General features: G+C 44.2%; 2 protein-coding genes across 7 annotated transcripts in view; one reads left to right on the top strand and one right to left on the bottom strand.

Annotated features, from left to right (window-relative positions):
- Positions 1 to 5: 5 nt before the first annotated feature.
- On the bottom strand, positions 6 to 8,277 carry LOC109500248. Of its 4 annotated transcripts, none has more exons than XR_002157903.2 (3): positions 7,553 to 8,276; positions 5,967 to 7,353; positions 6 to 1,276 (listed from the first exon to the last, which is right to left on the bottom strand). XR_002157903.2 is itself a non-coding variant. In XM_019831688.2 (2 exons), the coding sequence occupies exons 1-2, from the start codon at positions 7,645 to 7,647 to the stop codon at positions 6,213 to 6,215; spliced, it is 672 nt and encodes a 223-aa protein (XP_019687247.2). In that variant the 5' UTR covers positions 7,648 to 8,277; the 3' UTR covers positions 6,051 to 6,212. The 4 variants fall into 4 exon arrangements, 1 of the variants encoding a protein (XP_019687247.2); XR_002157906.2 differs by having other exon boundaries at positions 5,967 to 7,342; XR_002157905.2 differs by having other exon boundaries at positions 5,967 to 7,296.
- The window catches only part of PGBD1 (piggyBac transposable element derived 1), a 29,299-nt gene continuing 18,314 nt past the window's right edge, over positions 6,234 to 17,218 (top strand). For 2 of the 3 annotated variants that reach the window (XM_019831660.2, XM_006931341.4), the window contains exons 1-3: positions 6,234 to 6,366; positions 9,709 to 10,109; positions 11,450 to 11,606. In XM_019831660.2, coding sequence (XP_019687219.1) covers positions 9,723 to 10,109; positions 11,450 to 11,606 — 544 coding nt within the window. In that variant the 5' untranslated portion in view covers positions 6,234 to 6,366; positions 9,709 to 9,722. Of the gene's footprint in view, positions 6,495 to 9,708; positions 10,110 to 11,449; positions 11,607 to 17,218 lie in introns of all 3 variants that reach the window. The other variant, XM_006931342.4, reaches the window with a different exon arrangement.

The following is a 17,218-nucleotide window of genomic DNA, read 5'->3' as shown; positions in this document are numbered from 1 at the left end:
CAGAAGCATTTTAGAAAGCAAAGATGATCTAATTTTACCATTTCCCACCCCTAGTCTTGCTACAATACTTCACTCATTCAGGTTAGAAATCCAGGTTAAACTGTGGGAGAGATTTTATAAGTCATGTGAATGAACAGTGCTGAGTGAATCCAGGTAGTAACTGTCTTGATACAAACTTCAGTGTCAGGAAAGTGGGTCCTCCATAGACACTGTTTAGGAAATGGGGAAAGAAATTAGACTGTTTTCCTTTAATACTGATGATGCAATTAAAAAAAATTTTTTTAATGTTTGTTTTTGAGAGAGAGACAGAGCGTGAGCAGGGGAGGGGCAGAGAGAGAGGGAAACAGAGAATGCAAAGCAGGGTCCAGGCTCTGAGCTGTCAGCACAGAGCCCAACATGGGTCTCGAACACACGAACCATGAGATCGTGACCTGAGCTGAAGTCTTGCGCTTAACCGACTGAGCCACCCAGGCGCCCTGATAATGCAGTTTTAAAATGGTGCTTGTTCTGGAATTCTTTGGAAGCAAACAGTAAAGTCAGCTGGGAGGAGATCATGATCTTTGTACTGTGAATACCAAAATGTCACGGAAATGATAAGAACAGTAAGCTTCAGGGAGTCCACTCGTGAAGCATCATCACTGCGTGCTGATCGGCAGTAGCTGCTTAGGGTGTAGTGTCTGGGAAAGACTTCTTAGTCTGCGACAGGAGCGAGGCCTCGTGTGTGGCTGAGGATCTACCTAGTTCAGCTGCATATAGATTATGGAAAAAAAGTAGGAGTGATTTCATGAAAGCTTGTTTTTCTCTCAGAATAATCTGGAGATAAGCAGTCCAGGACTGATAAAGTGGTTCCATGACACCGCCAGGGACCCTCCCTCTGCTTTTCTGTTCCAACATGCCAGTGCACCCCATCAGCCCTTGAGGTGGTCACATGGTCCTTGGTGGTGCCGAAGCTCCAGTCATCACATGCAAGATGCAGACAGGTGGGACGACAGATCCCTCGCAGTTAAGCCAGCCTTCTGCAAAAAGCGTCCTGTAAGTACATATGTCGCACGCCAAAACTTAGGAAAGGGAGTCTGGAGAGTGTCTTGTTCTGGGTTGCAGGGTGCCCAGCTGAAAATCAGCCTTCTGTCACTAAGAAGAAAGGGTAGCATGAAGGCCAGAACAGGCACTTGGCAGTCTTTGACCCACTTCCTTTCGCCCTGCATCTGGCTGTATGCAGGCCGACTGAGAGCGATGTCCTGGGGGACACGTACCATGTCCTGGGGGAGGACAGAATCTGTAGGAGAAGCAGTGCAACGTTTTAAAAATTTATATTTGGAGAGAGAGAGAGCATGTGCAGAGGAGGGGCAGAGAGAATCCCAAGCAGTGCAGAGCCGGACATGGGGCTTGAGCTCATGAAGCATGAGACTGTGACCTGAACTGACCAAGAGTCAGACGCTTAACTGACTGAGCCACACAGGGACCCCAAAGCAGTGCAACTTTTGTTTATTAAAGAAATTTTTTTAATGTTAATTTTTATTTTTTTAACATTTATTCATTTTTGAAAGGCAGAGAGAGATAAAGTGCGAATGGTGAGGGGCAGAGAGAGAGGGAGACACAGAAACAGAAGCAGGCTCCGGGCAGTGAGCTATCAGCACAGAGCCCGACACGGGGCTCGAACTCTCAGACCGCAAGATCATGACCTGAGCCGAAGTTGGCCACTTAACCGACTGAGCCACCCAGGCACCCCTTAATGTTTATTTTTGAGAGAGAGAGAGAGAGTGACACAGTGTGAGCAGGGGAGGAGCAGAGAGACAGGGAGACACAGAATCTGAAGCAGGCTCCAGGCTCTGAGCTGGCAGCACAGAGCCTGATGCAGGGCTCAAACCCATGAGCTATGAGATCATGACCTGAGCCTAAGTTGGATGCCCAACTGACCAAGCTACCCAGGCGCCCCAAAAACAGTGCAACTTTTCAGGCACTTTGGTATTTCATGGAAACACAATCCTATGCCATCCCTCAGGAAGTCTTTTTCTCTGCCTTTATGGGTAAAATTGAGTTGATATCAGGGATGTTCCCCTGTGTGTTTTGAGGGCTGTGCTGAGGTTAGTACGTAAGCATTCAGCTCCATGTCCTGGTTTAAGTCTGTTTGATTCTGTTCAGTTTAAGAAGGAAAGAACAGAGAATGTCGTCATTATTCCCATGAAAAAGCAGTGACAGTGACAAGAATGTATGAAGTATGAAGAATGATCTACCCTTAAATATCTGGAAATTTTACTTCTGCGTTTTTTTCTGGTGATACCATAGTACACGCAGTATAAATTTATAAAGGTTCTAAATTCACTGGCATCTGAAATGAGCTCATTCCTCTCACGGTCCCAGGGGAAAAATGGTGTTCTTATAGGTACCCCCGGGGCACACCCATAACCGCCTGGACACGAATGTAGAATACAGGTAGATTTTATTTTTTATTTGTTTTTCAGATTTGTTTTAGAGAGCAAGTTGGGGAGAGGGGCAGAGAAAGAGAGAGAGAATCCCACACTGAGCATGGAGCCTAACTGGGGCTTCATCCCATGACCTTGGGATCATGACCCAAGCTGAGACCAAGAGTTAGACGCTCAACTGACTGAGCCACCCAGGTGCCCAATACAGGTATCTTTTAATAATCTGCTTTCCTCATCTATTCTTGAAAATTACAGAAACATTGGGCGCCTGGGTGGCTCAGTCGGTTAAGTATCTGACTTCAGCTCAGGTGATGGTCAAACGATTCGTGGGTTCGAGCCCCATATTGGGCTCTCTGCTGTCAACATGGAGCCTGTTTGGTATCCTCTGTCTCCCTCTCTCTCTGCCCTTCCCTGACTCACACGCATGCTCTCAAAAATGAAATAAACATTTAAAAAAATTTTTTAATTAAATACAGAAACATTGAACAAAGGGCAGATGTTATAACAGGTATTGATGAAAGTTTTGCTTACAATGCAACACATCTTTAAAAATTTTTTTTAATGTTCGTTTATTTTTGAGAGAGAGAGAGAGAGAGAGAGCAAGTGGGGGAGAAACAGAGAGGGAGACACAGAATCCGAAGCAGGCTCCAGGCTCTGAGCTGTCAGCACAGAGCCTCATGCGGGGCTCAAACTCACAAACCATGAGAACATGACATGAGCTGAAGTTGGATGCTTACCCACTGAACCACCCAGGCACCCCACAATGTAACACATCTTAGACACTCTTAAAGCAAAGTTGGAAGTCTGTTTAGACTGCAGGAACCCAGAAAGTATGAGCTGTATTACAGCTCTCTAAAACAAATCTGAAAAACAAATTCTACCGATCAGCATTTCTGTTGGGATAGTATCCTGTAATATTCAAACAGTAGTGGAATGAAAGTCCTTGTGTGTCTTCTTTTCCTGCTCACTTTCTGGTTTAAAAAACATAATGTTATTAATAAATGTGCTGTTATAAAACTAGCATGAAATAATAGGAAAGGGAAAAATAAATCACCCTTTCACCTATCAAAATAATCACTATTCAGTGTGTGTGTATGTGTATATATGTACAAACTAATTATGATTAGTATTGATAGTTTCTGCTCAATTTAATTTTTGTATTTTTTAAAGTTTATTTATTTTGAGACAGAGTGAGAGAATCTCAAGCAGGCTCCGTGCTGTCAGCATGGTGACTGATGTGGAGCTTGAACTCATCAACCATGAGATTACGACCTGAGCCGAAATCAAGAGTTGGACGCTCAACCCACTGAGCCACCCAGGCGCCCCTCTGCTCGATTTTTAATATGTCATAATTGTCCATGTTGTATCTTCATAAATTCTTAATAAATTAACTCATGTTTACTTATGATAGAAATTCACATAAATTGTAAAAACTGTGAAAAATATAAAGAAAGCAAATCATCCTGTTCATGGTCCAGATATAATCTCTTAATAATGTATTTTGAGATACTGAAGCATAGAAACACTTAACTTTTCTCACTGGACTTAATATCATGAACAATTTTTATTTGTAAAAGAAAAGTACAATCAATTTGCTTATCTTCCCAGTCCATTCTAGTCCAGATCTGCCATAATCCTGAATTGGCAGCTTGCCACGTGATCCTTCTCTGACCACTGAGGATTGGACCAAGAGGGGACCTGTAAGCCAGGTGTGGTCATTTGGATACCCCCAGAAGTTTGACACTGGATCAGATTCTGGTTGGTCTCTGTTAGGCATTTGGATAAGAAACTAATCTAGAGCTCGAACCATTTTTATGATCACACAAAAGCTAAATAGAAACAAACCAGCCCAGCAAGAAATAAAGAAGGCAAGTCCTGAAGCTAGGATCCTATGAAGGCTCAGAGACAGGAGAAGCAGGTCTGGCTCTCAGCTTCTGAGGCCCACTGTGCTCCCAGCTGGTCCTGGAGTCCAGGGAATACCTTTGTTTCCTTCTGTTAAAGGTTTCTTTTAAGTTAGTTTGACTGGGTTTCTGAACCTTGCCCACAAATGAACAAAAACATCCCTGATTAAGACAAACAGATAACCAAAAGTCTTCATGGAAGATAACTTTTAATATAGGTGGCACAATATTCTATGATATATGTTCCCATTGTGAGTCATTTAGTTAATAATTCTGTCACCGTAAACAGTATTTCAGTGAACATCCTTGTACATACAGCTTTGCTCACTTGTACGATTATTTTTCTTCGTTCAATTCCTGTAACTGGACTTAATGAGGCAAAGGGGTAAGCATCTTTTCTTTTTTTCTTTTCTGTCTTTCTCTTCCCTTCCCACCCCACCCCCAACCCGCCCCCACCCCTCTTTCTTAAGTAGACTTCATGCCCAGCACAGAGCCCAATGCAGGGCTTGAAATGACACCCTCAGATCAAGACCTGAGCTGAGATCAAGAGATGCTTAACCCACTGAGCTATCCAAGCACCTGATAGGCACATTTTCTAAGGCTTTTGATTCATTTGCCAGCTGGTCCTCCAGAAAGGTTATACTAACCTACACCTCGTGTTAGCAGTCTGTGAAAATGCCCACATTTTTCATACCCACATCAACCCTGGGAATTACTCTTTTGATTTGCGAAGCTGGTACCTTTTAAGTGGTTTTACCAAATATTTTTGCTGTCAAAGTTGAACATCTTTTTATATGTTAATTGGTCAGTTATAATTCTGATTTTGTAAACAGCCGTGTTCACATTTTTCTGGATTTTTCTGTTAGATTTTTCTTTTACTTTAAACAGCAGTGCCCTTAAAAATTAACCAGGGGATCTGTATATAAAATTTTAAAAGCACATGCTCTTTAACAGATCAATTCCAATGTGTAGCATTTAACCTGGGATTATAAGCATGTAAAGATACTGAATGTTCTCTGCACCATTACTTACTGTATACACACACACACACACACACACACACACACACCTACATACACACACACACATATGTGTATACATGTACACATAAAACAGGGATAGTTAGGTAAATTATGGTGCATCCATACAATGGAATATTATTTAGCTGTTAATAAGCTGGTATGGAAAGATCTCCCAGCTATCTTTTTTTTTTAATTTTTTTAACGTTTATTTATTTTTGAGACAGAGAGAGAGCATGAATGGGGGAAGGTCAGAGAGAGGGAGACACAGAATCTGAATCAGGCTCCAGGCTCTGAGCTGTCAGCACAGAGCCCGAGGCGGGGCTTGAACTCACGGACCGCGAGATCCTGACCTGAGCCTAAGTCGGCCGCTTAACCGACTGAGTCACCCAGGCGCCCCACGATCTCCCAGCTATCTTAACAGAAAAAGCTGAGGTGCAAAATCCTATGGTGATCCTATAGGTCCATATTCACTCAATAAATATTTACTGAGTGCTACTATGTGGCTGGTGGCGTCCTGGGAAAACACATACAAAATACTAACAATGGTTGACCTTAGGGATGGTGCACTTTTCATTTTACAGTCTCTATGCAACTTGAGTTTCTATAATCTGCATACTTACATTTTAAGAACTTGTGCTTCTTATTTTGTAATTGTTCATTTATCTGTCTAACCAGCAGCCTGAGAAGATCCTAAACAGTCTCAGTTTTGCCTTTGCCGTCTCGTTTTTAATTGAAAAGATTTACAGAGAGGAGGGTGGGCGCGGGGCGTCGGGACGCGCCTGCGCGGGGCGGAAGGAGCGACGGGGTCCTCCCGGCGCACCAGAGAGAAGCGCGGCCGCCATCCTAGAGAGGCCGGGACCGCGATCCTAGAAAAGCCGAGACTCGACTGCCCGTGGGGCGGAAGAAAGAGCTGTGGAGACTCGGCCTCGGGGCTGCTGGGAGGCTGGCGCTCGCGAGACCGTGACGTCTTCGTTGAGCGCGGTCCTTGGGCTTTTGGTGGACTGACCGGTAGTCGGACGAGTACGTATTGAGCGGCAGCCGAGTGCCTCCGGGGTGCCTGAGGCCACTTCGGGGGGTGGGTGGGGGCGTGTGCTGGGCTGCGGGAGCCCTCGGTGCATTCTGCACCTGCCGCGCGGACCGGGCACCAGGTGGGCGCTGGACCGTGTGGACGGGAGCCCCTGTCCTCGGGCGTCGGGCGAAGGGGGACCGGGTGGGCGTGGCTGGCCGGGCTCGCTCTCTGGTTTTCCCTGTGTGGACTTGAGGTTCAGGGAGGTGTTTGCGCTGGGACTTGGGAAATCGGCCCTCCTGGAAGGGCAGTCCCGGCCGCGAAGGAGAAGGCGGGCGGATAGAAGTTGAGCAGTCAGCGTGGCAGGGATGCGGAGTTTGCGAAGGCGAGTGCTGTCTAGGGGGCCCGGGCTGTCTTTCATTCCGGGGTTAACATTCCTGCAGGATAAAGACGTGCTCAGATGTCTATCCAGTGACAGACAAACCAGTAAAAGCCCAGGGAAGGGCAGGTCCTGGGGAGTGTGAATTTAGTTCAGAAGGAGCAGTTGAAACTCTTTGGTGGGGGAGATGCGTTGAACAAGGTCCCAACTGTACTTCAGGAAATATTAACCCATAATAGAGTGGACTGTGGGGCAGGGATACCACACAGAAAATTACTGTATTGCAAATTTTATTGCCATGTAAATGGTAATAGGGGAATAAAAGGGAAGTAATGGCTGTTAGAGGCGTTTTGGAGGAAGAATTGACTGGACTCAGAATAATATTGTACAGGGGCTGGTTTTAAGCCCGAATGCATGGAGGATGGTGGTGATGCCAATGGAAATATGGGGGAAACAGTGAGTTCAGCTTTGAGGGCACTTTGATTTCAGTTTGGGATGTGCTGAAATTACGACCCAGGAGAGGCTGGAAGCTGGAGGCATCCTACTGTCATTTCAAGACGTGAGTCTGGAATGTAAAAGGCAGGTGGAGTCAGCCAGAGATTTGAGTGTTCCTGGAATAGAACTGAAATTGTGATTAATGAGATCATACAAGGAGAAAGTAAGGAGAGAGAGAGAGACAAGAACTTGAAGCATGTGTATCAATGGTCTATTCTTAACATTAAAAAAATTAAAACACCAAAGTTAGTGGCTCAAAACCACCTCAGCTTATTACTTTTCACTGATTTTGTGGGTTGACTGGGCACTTCTAGGGCCGGACTTACCTGTGGTTGCACTCAGGTGGTGAATCAGCTGGGAACAAGGCCCCGCTGGGCTTTAGTTGGGGGCACCTGGGTTCCAATCCACATGACCTATGCATGGCAGTCTCGTGGCAGTGTGCCAAGAGCTGTAAGCACTTCCTCTTGCAGAACGATTATTCCCGTATTCTCTTGGCCAAAGCAAGTCACAGGCCAGCATAGATTCAAGGGAAGGACAAGTAGACTCCACCTTTTGATGACAGAAGTGACAGAATCTCATCATACGAAGTTTTAGAGGACAGGAGACTTTGTAAACAGTCTACCTCCCCTGCATTTAAGGTGGAATATTCTGTGGGAAGTACACAGATGAGAGAGTATGTTAGGATTCTTCCACGGATGAAATTCTCTTCTCTCCAGCTGGAGTGTAGGCTGCTCAAGCATCTTGTTTACTCTGCTTCCCTCACATCCCTTACCCCCTGGATCAACCCCCCCTCAGGGTTCAAGATATACTTCTCATTAACTTCACTGGTAGTATAGGCAAACAGGCTCAGTTTCTGAGCATGACTTACAGTGGGGACAAAAATACAAGTATGTTTCATAGAATTTTGAAGCTCTTCGAATTTACTGATCCATTTTTAAAATTATTTTTATTTTAAGTTTACATCCAAGGTAGTTAGCATATAGTGCAGTAATAATTTCAGAAATAGAATCCAGTAATTCATCTCCTACATGTAACACCCAGTGCTCACCCCAACAAGTGTCCTCCTTAATGCCCCTTGTGCATTTAGCCCATCCCCCCACCCAAAACCCCTCCAGCAACCCTGTTTGTTCTCTGTATTTAAGAGTTTCTTATGTTTATGCTAACTAACTTGGATGTAAATTTTAAAAAATAAAATAACATTTAAAAAACAGAGTTTCTTATGTTTTGTCCCGCTCCCTGTTTTTATATTTTGCTTCCCTTCCCCTGTGTTCATCTGTTTTGTATATTAAATTCGACATGAGTGAAATCATATATCTTTCTCTAATTTCACTTAGCATAATACCCTTCAGTTCCAATCTTGCAAATGGCAAGATTTCATTCTTTTTGATCGCCAAGTAATAATACTCCATTGTATTCTTTATCCATTCATCAGTTGATGGACATCTGGGCTTTTTCCATAATTTGGCTATTGTCGATAACACTGCTATAAACATCGGGGTGGGTGTGCTCCTTCAAATCAGCATTTTAATATCCTTTGGATAAATACCTAGTGGTGCAATTGCTGGGTCGTAGGCTAGTACTATTTTTAATTTTTTGAGTAACCTCCATACTGTTTTCCAGAGTGGCTGCACAAGTTTGCATTCCCATCAGCAGTGCAAAAGGGTTGCCCTTTCTCTGCATCCTTGCCAACACCTGTTGCCTGAGTTGTTAATTTTAGCCATTCTGACAGGTGTCAGGTGATATCTCATTGTGGTTTTGATCTGTATTTCCTTGATGACGAGTGATGTTGAGCATTTTTTCATGTGGGGCCATCTGGATGTCTTCTTTGGAAAAGTGTGTGTTCATGTCTTTTGCCCATTTCCTCACTGGATTATTTGTTTTTCACGGTGTTAACTTTGATAAGTTCTTTATAGATTTTGGATACTAACCCTTTATCTGATACGTCATTTGCAAATATCTTCTCCCGTTCTGTCGGTGGCCTTTTAGTTTTGCTGATTGTTTCCTTCGCTGTGCAGAAGCTTTTTATTTTGATGAGCTCCCAGTAGTTCATTTTTGCTTTTGTTTCCCTTGCTTCCAGAGATGTGTTGAGTAAGAAGTTGCTGCGGCCAAGGTCAAAGACGTTTTTGCCTGCTTTCTTCTCTAGGATTTTGATGGCTTCCTGTCCTACATTTAGGTCTTTCGTCCATTTTGAATTTATTTTTGTGTATGGTGTAAGAAAGTGGTCCAGGTTCATTCTTCTGCGTGTCACCGTTCAGTTTTCCCAGTACCACTTGCTGAAGAGGCTGTCTTTATTCCATTGGATATTCTTTGTCAAAGATAAGTTGGCCAGAGGTTTGTGGGTCCGTTTCTGGGTTGTCTCTTCTGTTCCACAGATCTGAATGTCTGTTTTTGTGCTGTTACTGATCCATTCGTATGCCTCAGACGTTCGTTTGGAAAACATTTTGAAGTGTGAACCTGGGCTAAGTGAACCTTTTCCTTTAAGTCTTTAGGCTCACCATGGATGAAACTGTGCCAGGCCCCGCACCTGAAGGTGCAGACAGCCGTGTGACAGTGAAGGAGGAGGACTGCCCCTGGGAGCAGGTGTGCAGCTCTTGGGAAAGCAGCTGCCACGCCCAGGAGCTGTGCCGCCTGCGCTTCCGGCAGTTCTCCTACCGGGATGTGACTGGGCCCCGCCAGGCTCTGGCCCAACTCCACGAACTCTGCCGCCAGTGGCTGCGGCCCGAGACCCACAGCAAGGAGCAGATCCTGGAGCTGCTGGTACTGGAGCAGTTCCTGACCGTCCTGCCCGCGGAGCTCCAGGCCTGGGTGCGGGAGCACCATCCGGAGAGCGGGGACGAGGTGGTGACGGCGCTGGAGGATCTGGAGAAAGACACAGGACAGCAGGTTGGAAGAGGATGTGTACGGTGGCATGGGAGGAGAAGTGGGGAACGTTTGTCTATTAATTTTTAACTTTTTTTTTAATTTTTAAAAATAATTTCTAACTTACAGAAGTATCTGGGAAAGTAGTACAGAGAACTGTCTGCCGCTCACCCAGACTCCCTAGCTGTTGACACTGTGTCATGATGTGCCTGCTCTTGTGCAAGCCACCCCCTTTCCTCTCTCTCTGCGTGTCACACACACTTACACACTCATGCAGTATTTTTTTCGACCATTTGAGAGTTATTTGCAGATACTACACTTCTTTATCTCTGAACACTTCAGTGTTCAGTGTGTATTTCTGATGAATGAGGGCGTTCTTTTGTATAACTGGAATACAAAGATCAAGTTTTGGGAAATTAAAATTATTATGGACTATCATCTACACGGTAGTCCTTGTTCGCGTTCTGCCAGGTCACCTCCGTAGTGTTCTCTGTGGCTGTTTTACTCCGATCCAGGATACAGTCCAGCAACCTATGTTGCATTTAATTGCCTCTTTAGTCTCCTTGAATCTGGAACAGTGACTTCGTCTCTTTTTTTTGTTTTTTTAAAGTTTATTTATTTTGAGAGAGAGAGTGTGTGTGTAAGCAGGAGAGGGGCTGAGAGGGAAGGAGACAGAGAATCCCAAGCAGGCTCTGCACTGTCAGCCCAGAGCCCAGTGCAGGGCTGGAACTCACGAACTGTGAGGTCATGACCTGAGCCGAAATGAAGAGTGGGTCGCTTAACCAACTGAGCCACCCAGGTCCCCCACTTGGTCTTTCCTTGTCTGCCACGACATTGATATTTGTCTTACGTTTTCTCTTGATAAGGTCCGTGTTGTTCCTTTTGCCTAGAATGCCACAGAAGATATGTTTGCCTTAGTGCATCACATCAGGGAGGCACACGGGGATGGGTTGTTGCATTACTGATGAGCTTAAGGTGGTGTCTGTCAGATTTCTGTTTCCTAAAGTTACCACTTTCCCCTCGGTAGTCCCCTAAGTAGCCTGTGGGAGCTGTCCTGTGATAGTCTCCATCCGCCAGTGTGAGCATCCACCTGGGTTTGTTTGGTTTTCTTTCTGGGCGGGCATCCTTGGTCCGCACTGTCCTCGTTTGCCGTGTATCCCCAGCACGTAGAACACAGTCCGAGTCTCCGTAGGTGTGCAGTCCCTCTTTACCAAATGGGTGGACATCTCGGTCTGCTACTCTCTTTACTGCTGCTTTGAAAGATTAAATGGGGCTTGTCTGGTATTTCCTTGAAGATGTCTCTAACTGCTGTTCAGTCCTGTTCCCACCAGGATGCATTTTCAAGGTAAATCTTTTATCCCCAGGCTTCTGTCTATACTCGGGGACAGGACATGCACTCGTTGGTGACAGAGTATCAGGGAGCCTCTTCAGAATGTCAGAGCCTCCAGCTCCTGCCCAGGGTAACTGCCTTGAAGTGTGAACCTCCAGAGCTCTGCCAAGAGAACCCCGGAGAAGTGAGTGGTGAGTGCCAGTGCGTGTGTAGTACGGAAATTGGGAGCAGACACTGACAGGCGCTTGTTTATCTGTGTCTTTCAGTTCTTATATATAGGTGGGTATATATCTATATCTATATTTATGTCTATATATGTGTGTGTGTGTATCTATCTGTCTATATTTTTTCCCTACCCTGTATCTAAGCAAGCTTCTAAAAACATTTGGAATTGTAAAATGTTAGGATCCTGAGATCTTGTCCAATTCCCCTCCCAATAGTTGGGAAAACCAAAAGTCAGGCTGTTTAATGACTTGCCCAGGGTCATCAGAGGCAGAGCAACATCTAGAATTCAAGTCACCCGACCTTCTGACCAGAGGTCTCTCTGCTACTTACCTTTACATGTCTAATTCTGCACTTTTGGGTGTTTTCAAGATTTACTTGGCAGCTTTCCACAAATTTACCTTTTTCCCCACAATAACATTGTCTTCAGTATCCTCCCTGCGTTTAACCTGGAGTCATTTTAAATGCAGCTGTGGGCTTAAACAGGTTCTCTCTGTTCTCCATTGAAGTGCATTCTTCTGTGTGCAGGGTCCCCCCACTTTCCATACCCAGGCTTCACCTCCAGGCAACCATCCCAACTGTTGCTTATTGTTGAGCTCTGTGCAGGCATCTGGCACAGTGTTTGAGGTCTGCAGATGGATTGATAACAGACAGAAGTACACAGAAGGTTCAAAGAAGAGACCTTAGAATTCCACAGTGCAGTGTTTTTTAACCTTTTCACGAGGGGTGCTGCTAGTTTTTCCCCGGAAGTTATTGAAAACTTGACTCTCTTCCTTGGAAAATGTAGGTACATGCAAAATTATGCATATGATTTCAGAGGGTTCGTGGTTTACCCCAGTCACGGTTTACCGAATTCGCTACATTGGTGATCTGTGAATACTGATATTTTGAGAGTAAGTGTAGAATGAATAAATGGTTCATATAATAAATCACTAGAGGGAGATGAAATGTATACGGCTCATATTACTTACGGTGTTTACTCATAGCATGTAGCATGAATAGGACTTGATACTTCCCTGCTTACTTGGCTGATGGTTCTGTCATATTTCTGCAGCTGTGAAAAACCAGCATTGCGTGAAGCCCCAGAATAGTTTGTTTATCTGAAGAAGTTGAGAGGTAGTGGGGAGCCCCACAGTGAGCAGACATTTCTACTTACCTATGAGATGATGAATATACACCTACTGAAAGCAATTTTGTTTTGACTGGAGAGGAGAGAGGGGTAATGAACAGAGGTGGGCAGTTGTCAGAATGGTGAGGATGGTAATTGACAAATAGGTAACAGTGATCATAGGATGTAAGATTCTTTCGTGTAAGTGAATGCTTAAAAACAGCATGACATGGCTCACAAACCGGACCCCAGCCGCATTGTGGGCAGGACAGTGGCCTCTTGTGGTTTTCTGTGTCCCCAGAGGGAGGCACCACTGCTGTGGTAGGTGTTATCCAGATGAGAACGCTCTCTGGGCCTTCCGGAAGCATGCTTTGTCATTTTCAAAGACTTTTTTTTTTTTTTTTAATATATATCCTTTTAGCTCCTTCCGAATATTTAAAGACTCTAGCTAAAGGCCTACCTATCAGTTATAAACCCAGCACATTTCTCCAGGTTACCTGACAGTACATGACTTAGACCAATTTCCCAGACTAGTGGCGTTTCTTCCTCCTGTGCTGGGATTTTCAAGGGATAGTAAGTTAACCAGTGTGGTTGGAGGGTAGGGTTTGTTTGCGAAAGAGTGTGTGGGAGGAATGGGGAAGTCACTTGGGAACGTTTTGTGGCATTAAAGTTTGCACTGTCATTAAAAAGTTGGGTGCCATAGAAGCCTTTTTATTTTTTTTTTTAATTTTTTTTTTTTCAACGTTTATTTATTTTTGGGACAGAGAGAGACAGAGCATGAACAGAGGAGGGGCAGAGAGAGAGGGAGACACAGAATCGGAAACAGGCTCCAGGCTCTGAGCCATCAGCCCAGAGCCCGACGCGGGGTTCGAACTCACTGACCGCGAGATCGTGACCTGGCTGAAGTCGGATGCTTAACCGATTGCGCCACCCAGGCGCCCCTTTATAGCCTTTTTAAAAAAATTTTTTTATAATGTTTTATTTATTTATTAAAAAAAATTTTTTTTTTCAACGTTTATTTATTTTTGGGACAGAGAGAGACAGAGCATGAACGGGGGAGGGACAGAGAGAGAGGGAGACACAGAATGGGAAACAGGCTCCAGGCTCTGAGCCATCAGCCCAGAGCCTGACGCGGGGCTCGAACTCACGGACCGCGAGATCGCGACCTGGCTGAAGTCGGACGCTTAACCGACTGCGCCACCCAGGCGCCCCTATAATGTTTTATTTTTGACAGAGACAGAGAGAGTGTGAGTGGGGGAGGGGCAGAGAGAGGGAGACAGAATCCCAAGCAGGCTCCAGGCTCTGAGCTGTCAGCACAGAGCCCTATGCGGGGCACGAACCCACAAACATCTCATGACCTGAGCTGAAGTTGGACATTCAACCAACTGAGGCACCGAGGCGCCTCAGCCTTTTTTTTTTTTAATCAAAAATATGATTTACAGCAATTGTAGTGTGTGTGTGTGTGTGTGTGTGTGTGTGTGTGTGTGGTATTCTCATCTGTCATGGGACACTAGAATTAAATGAAAACTCACGAGTACTGTATTTTTCCCAGTCTCTCAATGCTCAGTTGTGATAGTCTTAGTGTCAGACACATTGTTGAGTGTTTGCATGTTGGTGGAGAAGTAGAAGGGACCTTGAGGTATCACCCGATAGACCGCACCTGAAGCCTGCATCCTCCTGTTCTGTCTTGAGCAGGGATGCACAGCAGTAGATCAGTGTGGTGTTTGTATTGAACTTTCCCATATGTGAAAACATCCCTCTGCCTCTTTCTCGGGCTTAACCCTAATGCTCTTCCACCTGAGGAGGATGATAAGGAGCAAACACACAGTCTGATTTGACCTTTGTTATCTCAGATTTTCCATTGTCTTTGTTTTCTTTCCTCACTGCATTTTATGTTTGCCCCTTTCCATTTTCTTTCCCATCCTCCCCTTCTCAATATAGCCCCTTCTCTGTCAGCAGAACTGTTTCACATTGTGCTTTTTTAGTTGAAGGGTTTGGCATGTATGTGTTGTTGGGGGGAGTTGGGGGTAAGGTCGCAACAGTGCATCAGGGACAAGCCTGTTTTTTCAGCAAGCTTTATTAGTTCCTCTAGATACGAAACAACACTAGCGAAAAGATGCTATGGTGATCCATTGTGTCTGGAGCAAAAAAAAGTGATGCTACAGTCTTGGATAAATTCTGGGTTAGAATGATCATGTCTTCTTCATTTAGTTTTGTGTAGCTGGTATTAAGCTGATCTGAAAATATAATACATGACCTCAGGGGGGTCTTGCAGTTTTACAAAGAGCTTTTGTGTTCATTCATTTGATCTTCACCAGCCCTGTAAAGTGGACTATGTTTTCCCCATGGCACAGATAAGGAATGGGAGGCTTAGCAAGACTGACAGGCCCAAGGTCACACAGCTGCAGCTGTAACCTAGTTCTTTTTTTTTTTTTTCTTTTAATTCCAGTGTAGTTAACATACAGTCTTATATCAGTTTGAGGTATATAATACAGTGATTCAACAATTTTGTGTATTAGTGCTCACCACAGTAAATGTTACTCTTAATCCTGGTCACTGATTTCACCCATTCCCCCACCCACCTGCCCTCTGGTAAACGTCTGTTGTTCTATGTGGTTTTTTTTTTTTTTTTTTTTTTTTTTTTTTTTTTTCAGAGAGAGAGCAAGCAAGCGAGAGCTCAAGCGGGGAAAGGGGCAGAGGACAGAGAATCCCAAACAGGTTCCATCCTGTCAGCATGGAGCCCTATGCAGGGCTCAATCCCACAAACCCTGAGATCATAACCTGAGCTGAAATCAAGAGTCGGACACTTAACTGACTGAGCCACCCTGTTCTGTGTAGTTAAAAGTCTTTTTTTGTTTTTCTATGTAGTTAAGAGTCTATGTAATTAAGAGTCTTCTTTGGTTTTTCTCCCCTTTGTTTTGTTTCTTATATTCCACATGAATGAAGTCATATGGTATTTGTCTTTCTCTGTCTTATTTTGCTTAGCATAACACTATCTAGCTCCATCCATGTCACTGCAAATGGCAAGATTTCATCCTTTTTATGACTGAGTAATATTCCTGTGTGTCTGTGTGTGTTGGTGTGACTCCATTCGTGTGTGTGTGTGTATACTTATATATGCATACCACATCTTTATCCATTCATCTATCAGTGGACACTTGGCCTGTTTCCATAGTTTGGCTATTGTAGACAATGCTGCTATAAACAGAGGGGTGCATATATCATGAGTGTTTTCATATTCTTTGGGTAAATACTCAGTAGCACGATTACTGGATCATAGGGTAGTTCTATTTTTTATTTATTTATTTTTTCAACGTTTATTTATTTATTTTTGGGACAGAGAGAGACAGAGCATGAACGGGGGAGGGGCAGAGAGAGAGGGAGACACAGAATCGGAAACAGGCTCCAGGCTCTGAGCCATCAGCCCAGAGCCTGACGCGGGGCTCAAACTCACAGACCGTGAGATTGTGACCTGGCTGAAGTCAGACGCTTAACTGACTGTGCCACCCAGGCGCCCCTATTTTTTATTTTTTAAGGAACCGCCATACTGTTTTCCACAGTGCCTGTACTAGTGCATTCGCCACCAACAATGTGGGAGGATTCCTTTTTGTCCATGTTTTCACCAACACTAGTTGTTTTTTATGTTTTTGAGTTTAGCTATTTTCACAGGTGTAAGGTGATACCTCATTGTAGTTTTGATTTGCATTTCCTGATGATAAGTGATGTTAAGCATCGTTTCATGTGTCTGTTGGCCATGTGCATATCGTCTGTTCGTGTTTTCTATCCATTTATTGGATCATTTGTTGGTGTTGAGTTGTGTAAGTTCTTTGTATTTTTTGGATTTTAATCCGTTATTGGACATGCTATTTACAAATGTCCTCTCCCATTCAGTAGGTTGTCTTTTAGTTTTGTTATTTCCTTTGCTGTGCAGCTTTATCTCAATATAGTCCCAATAGTTTATCTTGCTTTTATTTTCCTTGCCTCAAGAGACCTATGTAGAAAGATTTTGCTACAGCCATGTCAGAGAAATTACTGCCTATGCTCTTGTCTAGAATTTTATGGTTTCGTGTCTCAAATTTAGGTCCTTAATTTATTTGGGGTTTATTTTTGTGTATGGTGTAAGAAAGTGGTGCAGTTTAATTCTTTCACATGGAGCTGTCTGGTTTTCCCACCACCATTTGTTGAGAAGACTGTTTCTCCCATTGCATATTCCTGCTTCCTTTGTCAAAGGTTAATTGACCATATAATCATGGGTTTATTTCTGGGCTTTCTACTCTATTCCATTGATCTATGTCTGTTTTTGTGCCAATATCATACTGTTTTGATTACTGCTGGTTTGTTTTTTTGTTTTTTTGTTTTTAAGTTTGTTTATTTATTTTGAGAGTGAGGGAGTGCAAGTGGGGAAGGTACAGAGAGGGAGAGAGAATCCCAAGCAGGCTGCATGCTGTCAGCATGGAGCCTGACGCAGGGCTC

Source organism: Felis catus, chromosome B2, assembly GCF_018350175.1.
Source record: "Felis catus isolate Fca126 chromosome B2, F.catus_Fca126_mat1.0, whole genome shotgun sequence".
NCBI classification, from domain to species: domain Eukaryota; kingdom Metazoa; phylum Chordata; class Mammalia; order Carnivora; family Felidae; genus Felis; species Felis catus.
Note: the sequence above shows the minus strand (reverse complement) of the source record. Positions and strands in the feature narration are given on the sequence as shown.

Excerpts from the sequence above, each read along its gene's own strand:
- LOC109500248 (XM_019831688.2), bottom strand. The coding sequence starts at position 7,647 with ATGCATAGGTCATGTGGATTGGAACCCAGGTGCCCCCAACTAAAGCCC. Across the intron at positions 6,790-7,552 it reads CCACCTGAGTGCAACCACAG|GAATGTTAACCCCGGAATGA; the intron begins GTAAGTCCGGCC and ends TTTATCCTGCAG.